Source organism: Zalophus californianus, chromosome 2 (assembly GCF_009762305.2).
Source record: "Zalophus californianus isolate mZalCal1 chromosome 2, mZalCal1.pri.v2, whole genome shotgun sequence".
Classification (NCBI taxonomy): Eukaryota; Metazoa; Chordata; class Mammalia; order Carnivora; family Otariidae; genus Zalophus; species Zalophus californianus.
In genome coordinates, this window is record NC_045596.1 from 127999021 (window position 1) to 128012159 (window position 13139).

General features: G+C 41.1%; 1 protein-coding gene across 2 annotated transcripts in view; it reads right to left on the reverse strand.

Annotated features, from left to right (window-relative positions):
• Window positions 1–1032: 1032 nt before the first annotated feature.
• TMEM154 (transmembrane protein 154) overlaps window positions 1033–13139 on the reverse strand; it is a 43206-nt gene continuing 31099 nt past the window's right edge. The window contains exon 8 of one of the 2 annotated variants that reach the window (XM_027598689.2): window positions 1033–5147. In XM_027598689.2, coding sequence (XP_027454490.1) covers window positions 5132–5147 — 16 coding nt within the window. In that variant the 3' untranslated portion in view covers window positions 1033–5131. The remainder of the gene's footprint in view (window positions 5148–13139) is intronic. The other variant, XM_027598690.1, reaches the window with a different exon arrangement.

Below are 13139 nucleotides of genomic sequence, written 5' to 3' on the forward strand. Positions count from 1 at the left end.
CAAAGGAAAAAAAGACAAGAATGTGTTATAATATCTTTTAGATATGTAGAAAATCCAATTAATTTTTAGGGTAGATAATTTTGTATAAAGCAGTTTCAATTCTATAAGAACTTTTAAAATTGACATTGCTTCATTTATTTAAAAAGTATATGGATCAAAAGAGCATAATTATCGAAGGTAACAATCCTTCTTTTTCATAGTCACAGAAGTTAAAAGAATTTTCCTTTAAAAGATGTTTAATTCACCCCTTTACAACATTTTAGTAAACAAATACCTTACCTTCAAATAAACATTTATTTTAAATGTTAATATACATTAATTACATAGAAACTAAAGTCAAAGATATTCTTTACTCCTATCTTATAGTGCTTCATTTTTCAATTAAATTTAGAAATGCTTTTAAGTTGATCACTGCTGATTGAACAATTTAGCATACAAACTGGTATGGACTTACTCTTTTTTTTTTATAAAAAATCATGCAGCTGAGAATAGGGCAATTTATACATATACACATGTATATCTGATATTTCTAAAGCCATAAGCTGTAAAGGAAAAATATTTTATATATATGATTCTCAGCATACAAGGCAAGAGAAAAAACCCTAAAACCTTTAATCAGTCTTAAAACTTTAGTAGTTGTGGGGCGCCTGGATGGCTCAGTTGGTTGAGCCACCAACTTTTGATTTCAGTTCAGGTCGTGATCTCAGGGTTGTGGGGTCAAACCCCATGCTGCGCTCGGTGCTGGGCGTGGAGCCTGCTTGGGATTCTCTCTCTCCCTCTGCCTCTGCCCCTCCCCTCTCCCCTTCCTCTCTGAAAACGAACAAACAGAAAAAAAACAAAAACAAAACTTGAGTAGTTTTGCAAATCAGTTCTTTTATTTAAAGATTTTTTTTATTTTAAAGATTTTATTTATTTATTTGAGAGAGAGAGAGAGAGAGACAGCATGAGAGGGGAGAAGGTCAGAGGGAGAAGCAGGCTCCCCGCCGAGCCGGGAGCCCGATGCAGGACTCGATGCGGGACTCGATGTGGGACTCGATGCGGGACTCGATGCGGGACTCGATGTGGGACTCGATCCCAGGACTCCGGGATCATGACCGGAGCCGAAGGCAGTCGCTTAACCAACTAAGCCACCCAGGCGCCCTGCAAATCAGTTCTTAATCAGTAGTGACGGGGCCCTTTCTCACATGAGGCTTCCCAGGTAGAATTTCTACATTGAAGCCAAGTGGTAAATACAACATCTGATGATCTTACTGACCTTCTGAGGAAGGTATTTCTGAGGAAATACTTGATACTGCTTGAAAAATGAGAGCATCTAATAAAGTAGTTTTTTACATTATTTTCACTTAACTTTAAAAACAAGATGCATACATGCTAAATTACTAACGACCTACCAGATTATTTTTTAACTTGTTGGCAAATCACATTATCCGCTCTTTCTGAAAGCTGACATTTATTAAACACACAGGGTTTCCCTAGGTTCTTGATGTTATTTATAATTTCAGGGGTTTCACCTAAGTCAGAGAAATATGGTGATTACTCACCACTGATAATTACACTGAAAAAAATGTTGCTCACTATTTGTAGTTTCTATGTGTCATTTATTTAATTCTTGCCATGCAGACCAAAGAAGTGAAAAATGTGAAGAATATGCTTTTTGTAAAAGGTCCAATTACTTATTTATAAAATACCAAAGGCCAGAGATGATACTGTGATGGGAAGTGAGGAACATGATTACCTGAGCCCTCCACGCCTGAAGTCCAATTGAAGAGAATCCACTCACCTTTGGTTGTCTTAAACAGTTCAGTGCTGAATTTCTCAACTTGTACAGCACTGAAATTAAAGTCTTCATATTCCTGGATGTACTTTGGTTTAGGAATTTAACTTCTTAAAATATTTCAAAAAGAGCTTAGAGTATCTATAGAATCGATTTTAAAAAAAAATTTATTTTATATAACTGTATGGATCACTATTCTGTGAATATGACATGTTTTTTAGAAAAGGTAATAGGGCAAAACCCAAAAGAAACCAAAAAAACCTACTGTGTATCTAAAAATAGCCACCCCCCAAAAGGACTGGGAGGAAAATAAAATTTTGGTATCAGATGGGAGAGTTCCAAGGTAATACCAAAGAGCTGCTCAGACAAACAAACAAATTTAGGCAATTTATTGTTTGGATTATAATAATTAATAAACACTTTGACTAATTCCAGTCCACACTACTATATAGTGACTCTCCTGGTTACTTTAAGATTGGAGAAACGTAATCTATGAGTGAAACTACTCTGGCCTTCCTGTCGTACCTATTAAATGGAACCCCAGGATTCATCCTGAGTATCTTCTGAGTGTAAAAACATAGCATGTGTAAATTTAATTTAGCATAAAGTTTCAATGTTTTCCCCACAATGGGAATTTCAGCCGTGTCTTCCTAGTATGTAACTGCGCCTTATCACTCCAGTACGTTCAGAATTTGTATGAATTCTGACAGAAATTGAAACTAAAGTCTATATTTTCTGTTTACTCATGATAGGGGCCTCCTTCCAGAGATGGTGCAAATTGATATTTTAAAAAACCAAAATAAAAAAAAAAATAGACAAAAGCATTTTTAAAGCATCCATTTACATTGCTAGAGGCATTTGCCTCCGCCCCCCCCCCCCCCCACCGTGGATATGAAGTTTGATCCATTCTGTACTCCTGTGTTTGGATACCAGTGAGCTCCCCAGAAAGAGTCGTCACATTACTGAGTTAAGAGTAACAGGTTGATATTCTTACATATTTATTAAAACAAGTTTCCTGAGAAGTTTGGCTCGACAATATTGTTAACCTGGTTTGCTTAAAATGTCCAAAACATGCAGTGACACTTAACATATCTTTAAAATATTCTGAAGTCAGATTTTGTTCTGATTGGCTAGCCAATTAAGAGAAAATTTGTTAGATGTTTACAAACAATAATCTGAAACATAAAATTAACTTTGAGTTTAAAAGCAAGTCTTAAAATTATCATAAATATATGATACCTATTGATTGAACAGTAACACAAGATATAGGGTGCTAGGATTGACTCTTCACTGCTTTGGTTCATACATCTTGCCAGAAAAAACTACCTTTAAAAAAATGGTTTCTATACTGTGCAGTTATAGAGGTTGGTACATTTTTCAGACATAAATTGAATGACATGCTGCTGAAACTTGCTTCTTCTGGAATTTGACATGATTTTAAATACCGAATGAGAATATTTTTATCGTATCATAAAATATTGTTTCATCAACATGAGATTCCAAGACCCCTTCTGGATCTCTAAACTTCTAAAGTCACAGTATTTGATAGTCTTGGATAAAATTTACAAGCCTCAGTGTTCACCAAAAATCTTGGATAACTGGAGAGAGAAAGAAGCAATCTGAGACTCTTCTGAGAGCCAAAATGTTGAGAAGAAACAAAGTAACAAAATAGGCAGAAACGATGATTCAGAAAAATGGCAATTTTGGCATAAATATCTGGGAGTCATTGTGGACCACAGTGGAATATGAATGTGCAGAACAGAAGTTCTTCAAAAATGCCATATTAGGATGTGCTAAGGAGACTATGACAGAAAAATCTGTTGAAATTATATACCACGAAGACTCTTTTACCAAAGCTCTGTGAAGTCTCAAGATAGCAGAATAGCAGTGGTTAAACACAACCAGATAGTTTTCTTTCATTGTGTGGAAAGATCTCCCTGGCTTTGGAACTCTGCCTTTAAAACTATGGGCACAGTTCAGAAGGCGTGTATGCCAGAAGGATCCAAAAGGGAGGAGAGGGGCAGTTTTTGTTACACATTAAGGCAGCCTTTCAAGACCCCAAAATCAGCATCAAATGTTTGGTGAACCTCATCTCTCCTCAGTTTATATGTAGAGAGGAAAATAAATAAAGTTTTCATTCTTTACTTCTTTCCTGGAATAAAATAGCTGTTGTAGAAGACCTGAGGACTCCCAATGTGCTAGATTGCTTTAAAGGTCAGGAGTAGAAAATTCAGGATGAAATGAGGATTGATTGTACGTGAATGGGAATGATAAGCAGGCCCTTCTGCCCTCTGCACCATTGCTTCTTGTAAAGGGTGTCACCAAATACGGTGGAGAATGTCCTCTCTGATGGACTGATAGTGGCCTCCTGGACAGCTGCATCGAGAAGGATGCGGGGCTTGTCCCAGCTTGACCGGAAAGTGCACTGAGTGAAATCAGCCACACATGCAGGTGTTTCCTATTCCTATTCTGTTTGTTTCAAATGACCGTAAAGATCTCAAAAACATAGAAGGCTGACAGCCGATCCCCCTGTGCACGTGTCCTATTCACATACCACGGGCAAGGGAGGTGTGGTGAGAGCAAGAATGCGCTTTGGGAAATGTGAACAAGCAGGTGATTTTAGCTGAGAAGGAAATCACTTTGCTCTCTCACTGAAGATTCCTGTTCCTCTGAGAAGGTCCCAAGGGGTCTGGTCAGCTCAGAGTCCACAAGGCACCAAACAGCATCTCCTTTGGACGGTGGACTCTCTCAGTACACCTTCTGGGCAGGTAGATGAGCTTACCGAGCCCCTGGGATGATGTGTACAGTGAAACACTCGCTTTGTTTTCTGTCTTTTCCGTGATGTAACTCGCCTGGAGGAAAGTTCCTGCCGAACGCAGATGACCTATCAGAGGACTTGACTAATCAGAGGAAATTATCCAGAGCTAATTAGGTAATAAGGTGACCCAGAAGGAAGCCATATATGAAACAGCTTCCTGATTTAAACTCCAAGGAACGAAGCAGAAAGATAACAAAGACCGAGAGAGCTGGCCAGAATGAATACAGGCAGCGTGAAGGCTGGCCCAGAGGAGGGAAGTGGCCCTGATGAGAGGTGAAGACCACGTGGCTCCTCCTTTCCTCAGAGGCCACCCTGGACGGCAGCCAAGCCTCTTCCCAGTGCTTCTCAATCGTGCATTCTTCCAAGGACAGGTGATGCCATCATTAGGAAGAGTGGGCGTTGGAAGAAACAGCAAAAGGTTCTCGTGTCTACGTCGATTTGAAATTAATTAAATTCGCATCCTCTTCACCCTCTGTTGGCAGGCTCGGCGGGCTCCCTCCGGGGCTGCTTCTCTTGGAAAACATTAGCACCATTCAGTTTCAGGATTCATTGTCACTGCAGAAAACAGAACAATCGTATATTTCCAAGGAGCTCCTGAGAGCGGGTCACTCCACTATGGAGGTGACTCAAGAAAACGTAAACAATCAGGAAGCCCAGGGTGTCCAGCTTGTGATTTCTGAAACAAAGGTTGGTTTAGAATTTATATTTCATCCCTGAGGAGGAAATCCATGAGAGCCGAGAAATAATCCCAAGCTCTTGCTCTAATATCCCTCCCTAGTGCTGATGTGGAGAGAACCAGATGGAGTTGGGGGTTCCCCTCTTTAATTAAATCTAATCCCATTCTCTATGAATCAATGCCAAATTGCTTTTTTTTTTTTCTTTTTAAAAAAATTGTCTTGTTTTGTTCTCAGGAGTTTGTGGTCCTGGCGTGTTTTCAAAAGCCCATTTCGCTCATATCCACAAAGGATCTGGAGGTGCCTTCTTGGTGTCATTTAGAATTCAATCATTAGGCATCTTGGGGTGTGAGGAGACATAAATTATGGACATGGTATTCGGACATGACTGTGCTGGCTGGCTAATTTGTGCTTTTGTTTCTAACTTGGCTATCTTGGCCACCTATCTGGCTCTGCAGCTTTTCCCCAGTGAGGCCATGCCCTCCCCCCCCCCCACGTCTCCCGGGAAGCAGGCCACTCTACCTCTCCTCCCCTTCTTTTTTCAGTCGTGTGCCCCATCGCTCAAATTCCAGAATACCCCTACTTGAAGTGACCTTTGTCTCCAAGAAAGGGCCTGAATGATAATAGCCAACAGAACCTCGGATCTCCTTCGCTCACAGGCATGGACCGTCTGCCACCGACTAGATTCTTCTGACTCCTATTTCAGAGCTCTCCTGCTCAGGGAAACAGCATGTGTTTCCAAAAAGACTGAAGCAATTTGATAGATAAATAGATCTATCCATGGAAGGAGAGGGGAGACATTGTGTGTACGGTTATGTGTTTGTGTTTGTGTTTGTGTTGTGAAGGCGAGGGAAGAAGCTGTGATTGAGGACGGGCCATCGATGAGAAAGGAGGAGGCAGACAGTTGTGAATAAAAGACAACTTCCGTGGCAAAACTTATTTGAACTGGAAAGCTGATGGAAGGAAAATTAAGACATTTTTTTCGCCGAAGAGCAGATGTAACCACCCCTTCACTTCAGTGGCCCTGAACTACTCTTAAACTGGGCAAGGAGTTTCCATTTCCTGGAAATTGGGTGGGTAGCAGGATATTATTTCCAAGATCTAGGAGTTCATCTCTATAGCACATAAGTCTCTTTCCTTCTGCGGCCTTACCTGGAAATTTCAGCCACCCTAAGCAGAGTGTAACACAAAGCTGGATAGCTATGGGCGCAAACCCTCTTTTGTCTACAGCACCGATCTGCCTCCAGCTGTCCTAATGGGAGTGATTTTTTTAAAGTATTGTAAAAGCAATCCGTAGCCTTTGTTGAAAAAATAAATACAAATAAGCAAAACAAAAATACTAACAATCTTACCACAGTTAACATCTTGGTGTGTACTCTTCCAAACTTCCTTCTTTTGATGATGATATACATTTTTTTTGTACAAAAATGGGATCATATTATGCATTTCGTGCTGTAATCTGCTTTTCTCACCTTCCTTCACATACAGACATCATTCCTTGCTAATAAATATACCATATCTTTTTAGTGGCTACGGAGACTTCCATTGTGTCACCAGACCAAAAACCATTTTTCAAACTATATCCTTATGGTTAAACATGTAGACTCTATTTCTGATTTTTAGTTTTTATTTAGTATAAAAAGATCTTTGCACACTTCCAATTGTTACCTTTGCCTAAACATACCTAGAAGAGGAATTGCCAGGTTAAAATGTATGCCATTTTAAAGCTTGAACAGCCCATTGTCAAATTACCCCCTTCCCTAGACATTTTTGCACAGTTTACCTTCCTCCCCACACTTTCTTTAGGGAGATTTCCTTTCCCCACATTCTTTCCAATACTGGATATTATTATTCTCATTTTTTATTGATCCAATAGGTGAAAATAGTATCATATTTACCTTTACTTTTGGGTAAATGATTTACTTTTTAATGATTTTTTAATGATTTCTAAGAAAAGTAAACATTTTTTTAAAGCTTTTACTTTTTAGTGATTTTACTTTTTAATGATTTCTAAGAAAAGTAAACATTTTTTTAAAGCTCTGTTGGTAATTTTGACTTCTTTTGCTAAATTCCTTATTGATAGTTTTTACTCATATTTAAAATGGGACTATTACCTTTTTATTGGTTCATGTATTAAGAATGATAATTTTTGTTCATCATATATATATTTTGCAAATACTTTCCCCCAGTTTTCCTCTTCCTTCTCATTCTATTTATTGTGTTTTTTGAAGTACAGAAATTTTGAGATTTTAATGTAGCTCAAATCTATGCTTTTTTAAAAAAGATTTATTTATTTATTTTAGAGAGTGAGAGCGTGTGCGAGTGCGGGGGGAGGGGGAGATGGAAAGGGAGAGAGAGAGAGACTCTCTAGCAGACTCCCTGCTGAGTGTGGAGTCCCACGAGGGGCTTCATCCCACAACCATGAGTTCAAGACCTGAGCCAAAATCAAGAGTTGGATGCTTAACTGACTGAGCCACCCTGGCACCCGTACATCTGTGCTTTCCTGATATGGTTTTTAACTTGTGTGGCATGCTTTCGACCCATCCCCACCTTAAAGTTATAATAATATTTATCTATATTTTTTCTGGACTTTTTTTCTTTTTTCAACATTTAAACTCATTTGGAGTCTAATCTAAAGCATGAGGCAGCTCTAAATTTTAATCATTACAATGTGGAGTCTTTCAGGAGTACAGTATGTCTCTGTCTATTTTTAAGAATCTTTTATGTCCCTCCATAAAACTGAACAATTTCTTTTTATGTTACACCATGCATTTTTTTGGTTAAGTTTATGCCTCGGTATTTCGCAGCTCGTGTTGCGTTTAGGGTTGTGCACATGCTAGTATGTGCTAACAGAAGCTCTTCTACACAGTAGGTAAGAGCACAGGGTCAGATGGCCAGAGCTGGAATCAGGGCTCAGCCACTTCCTTGCTGGGTGACCTTGGGCAAGGGCACCCTTCTTGGCCTAAGTTTTCTGATTTCCTCTCATCCGCAAAACATACATAATAATGCCATGGACTTTATAGGGTTGTTGTAAAGAATAAGTGAGGCGTGCCTGGGTGGCTCAGTCGGTTAAGCGTCTGCCTTCAGCTCAGGTCATGATCCCAGGGTCCTGGAATCGAGCCCCACATCGGGCTCCCTGCTCAGCGGGAAGCCTGCTTCTGCCTCTCCCTCTCCCTGCCGCTCCCCCTCCTTGTGCTCTCTCTCTCTCTGTCAAATAAATAAATAAAATCTTAAAAAAAAAAGAAGAAGAAGTGAGCAAATCTAAGGAAGCCACGCTACCGGCCTGACATACAAACCCATGAACGTAGATTCTTCTTATTTTGCAGATTCTATGCAAGCAAATGTTTATTGGTTCAACACAAGCTTCAACACAGCTTCAAACATCCAAAGGCTTTCAGAAACCATCTTCCAAAAACACACTTTCCATTTCTGAGGAGAAAGTACTTACAGGGGGTAAGAACACCCTACAAGCATTTGGAAGGCTTAGTGTGTGCGACCGTCCACCAACCCCAACTGTTCACTGCGAGCACCAAAGAGCCCGGGAGCGCACACGCCGCACTCACTGCTTAGCTCAGCTCTGGAGTCGGTGAGCAGGGCAGGGGGCCTGCCACCCAAGACGCTCCCAAAGCGGACCCCAGTTGCTGCAGCTGTGGGGCACTGGGTCATGCCTAGTGTCACAACTCTCACATGCCCATTTTCCCCGGGATGGTGGAGCAGTGGCCGTTGGGCCCGGGAGGAAGTCCACGCCCTGGGATCTGGCCCCCACATGAGCCTGGAGGCATTCTCTCTCGCTCGCTCGTCCCTTCGTTTAGTTAGACGTGTTCCCTGCTGTCATCCGTGCGAACTGATCAAGGAAGCCCGGCTGTGTTTAACGCTGGCAAATCCTAGAGTTCCCTGTGAAAAATACCTTGGCAAACTGCCCCACGATTGCAAATAAACTCAGGGATCCTGCCTGAAACCTCTGTGCCTGCCTCCATGTTAATTCTGGCGGCTCTGGCGTCTGGCCGGCGACAGTGGCATTAGCCAGCAATTTTTCTCAGAGTGTTATAGAGATATTTTAAGCATGTGGGACAGCTTCCCCAAAAGCCTTTATAGTAACAGGCCTACAAACTGTAAAAACAAATTGAACTGATGACAAAGCATCATCTTACGATTTTTAAGAAAGCGTTTCATTGGAACGCCAGCAGCGAAACGAGGCCAGAGGCTGCTCTGAACACCTCGTTTCCTAACTGCCCCTGGGTCGCAGGCGGGAGCAGATCAGCCTTCTTTGGTCTCCTGACCAGTTTATCTTCTAGCGCTCCCTCCGTCTGACCACGGCTAATGTTTCCTAGCTCCGAAGATGGCAATAAACCTGCATCAAACCTTTCTGGTGTCATGATGCTCCAAAGCTTGGAGCAGTGCAGAGCTCAGTATAACACAAAGTCACGTAACAATTCGATCATGCTCCCTTTCTCTTCATCAGTATAACCTCCCTTCTCCTTCCCGAAACGGGCCTGGCCCGCGCGGGGGGAATTATAGAGGTCACACATCTGGCTAACCACAGCCAGATCTAAAATTCATCCAACACACATAGATCATGCCCACGGCAGACATAATCCTGGCCACTCTTCAAGCAATGCTGTGGTTTATTCAATTGAATACATTGTCCCTCACCATCACATGCACACGCACGCACGCGTGCACGCGCGCACCCACACCTGCTTTTCAACAATGTTATTTGAGGTTATCATCCTGCAGGATTATAAGCGGTTACTTTGTGCCCCTCATATGTTACTTTGTATCCCTCATAAAACAGAGCTCAGATTTGAGGGAAATCAGTTGCCACTCAACGTACTTCCTATTGAATACCTGTTGAGTTTTAAAGGACTTTTGAGACATTAGGAAGGAAAGAAGGAAAGTGGCCACAGAGATTTACTTGAGTGGAGAGGCCAAAACAGTTCACCGAACCTGCTGTTTTCTCACAATTAATGGTTCAGTCTTGTCAATGACTACATGAGGTGATGGATACGTCATCCACCAGATACTGTCATGTATTCGCCTCACGGTGGCTGCCTTCCTTGCTGCTGAGTGTCCCTTCTATTTTTTAATCTCTAATTTGTCTCCTAATTTGTAGAATATCTCTTATCTTAACCAATTAATAAAAGTAAATGAAAATGTAGTTTTAAAAGATACATTGAGTTTTATCATAAACTTGTTGTGGAAATTGGACAAGTCACTTAACCTCTCTGATTCCAGGTTTACTCATACAGATTATTTCATTTTAACTGGTTGAACCAGCATGATGTAGACCATGCCAGGCACATACTGGGTGTTCAGTAAATATATTTTGTAAAACGACATCAACAATCATACTTTTCAAAAAAAAAAAAAAGACAGAGAGGAGCAGAAACAGGAAGAAATTCACAAAATTCTTTATTAAACTAACCTGGATTTTCCTGAGAAATATTGAAGTGATCCATTTTTACGTCATTGAGCTCAGACATGAATCATAAACAATTGAATTATTACAAAACCGGAACAGGTATGCTGTTATTTACCCTGACTAGCTAACTTCCAAGGTGATAGTACCTAGGCTTCTGGTATGTATAAAATTCTGTATAAATGTCTTATTATTTTTTGTTATAAATGTGTTTTCAAAATTCTAAATCCACTTGGATGGAACCAAATCGATTTTCCCCCTAGTCTTCCCCAATGCTATTTCTCAATATAAACTCATCACTGTGGCCAATTGGCATAACGGGAAAGAAGATGGACACTTGGCTAATATTTGCGATTCCTTTTCTGTGATTATTCACCTAAACTTGCAAAGACAGAAACACCGCACTTGCAGGAAATTGTCGAAATATAAAGGCCTCGGGAAGAAGGGACAGGCTGGCTAGACCTTAAGCACAGTGATGAAAGGGATTCTATCCTTCATGTGGTTACAACTATCTAGCAGCTTTCAGGAAGGTGCTGGAAGGGTTGGGGTAGACAAGAAGGGGAAGGCATTCTTTACCGAGAATTTAAACACTAATAAAACCAACTCAACGGATCTGCTTTCTGTTATCACCAAGTGCTGGCAAAGCTTAACAACGCCACTGATGAAATTCTCTTCAACTCCAGGGCAGACCTCTCCCCACCTCCCACTGCCCCGCCATACCCCCTGGACACTACTCCACCAACACTACTATTCCACCACTACTCTCACAATGCCTCACCCATAGCAGACAAGAATTAGGGGGAAAATGCTAAGGTAGGAAATAACATAAAGCTCCCCCTCCTCCACAATTCCTTTGTTATATTTCCTTATTGACTTTCTAAAAACATGAAAACCATAGTATAAACTTCCCAGAGTGCTTTGTATGTCTCTGACCCTTATGAAAGTCCTGTGCTAAATGTTAGATTCCATAGCATAAAGGAAAATGTCCATTCCATGAGGACAGGGCAAAGTAATGAACAATGGCTGGCCAATGGGATATGCGGGAAAAGACCTGAAAGACCGGAGACTATGGACCCTAATGAGAAAAGTCTTCACACCCAGTGCAGTGCATTAAGGGGAGGGTGGTGACCAGAGTGAGTCCTTTTTCCAGAAGCACATGGACTTTATATATAACAGAGGTTCCATGTCAGGGTGTCTTTCTAGCATCAAGAAGGATTGAACCCTTTAAATGGGTTCTGGAAGTCTTAATGTAGCAAGAGGATCGAGACGTGTGTTTTCTACTAAGCTCACTCTCCAGTGACTGTTATGTACTTTCTGAAGCATTGTGTTCCCCTGCACGCTACTTGAATGGTAGAGGAAGGATGAGTCGCAGACGTAAAAGCCAATGGGGAACTTTGGGGATAATGATGTGTCAACGTACGTTAGCTGATTGTAACCAATGTACCCCTCTGGTGTGGGACACCAAGTCTAGGAGGCTGTGCGTGTGGGGGGGTTGGGAGTATATGGGAACTCTCTGTAATTTCTGCTCATTTTGCTGTACACCTGAAACTGCTCTAAAATAGAAAGCTTTTTTTTTTTTTTAATGCCCCAACCACTAATATGGATGTGCCTGGGTCCTTGGACATGGGTTCCTTAGCCCAAGAGGCAGTGAATTTATGTATATCAATTTTAAGTTAATAATAATAATACCAGGGATGTCTGGGTGGCTCAGTGGGTTAAGTGTCTGCCTTGGGCTCAGGTCATGATCTCAGGGTCCTGGGATCGAGTCCCATGCCAGGCTCCTGCTCAGCGGGGAGCCTGCTTCCATCTCTGCCATTCCTCCTGCTCGTGCTCTCTCTCTCTCTCTCTCTTTCTCTCTGACAAATAAATAAATAAAACCTTTAAAAATAATCATAATACCAATACTTCTTGAGAGTTTATTCTGTGGCAGGCTTTGTTCCAAGTGCTTTGTATCTTTCTGAGTTTTTAGTGACTAAAAATTAGATTTGCTTTACAATCTTGTACTGCTCTTTGAGTAATCAGAAAGTCCCTTTAGTACCAAAGCCTTGGGACTTGCCACTGTTGGTTCCATACGCTGGTGCTGGCTTCACTGAGTGGGAACGAGGTGAAGCCAGACTGTCATCCTGCGAACTGAAGCCAGATTGTTTTGGACCAACGGAGGAATGTAGACATGCACCTTAAAAGCAATAGTTTAGCATAAAGCAGCCCTCCAAATAGGTTAAGTATTTGTCTCACAGGCAGAAGTGAGCTCAAGCTTATTAACAAGACCAACCTTCCAATATTTCAGAAATGTGATCTCTAACACGCTTTCACAACCATACAATCCTCTAACATTCAGTTTCTTCTATGTTGCCAATAATTTCAAAGATCAAGAGGCAGGTACATAAAAACCACCATGTTTCACATCAGTTGAGGGTGCCGGTCAGAGATACGCTAACAAGACATTTATAGGGT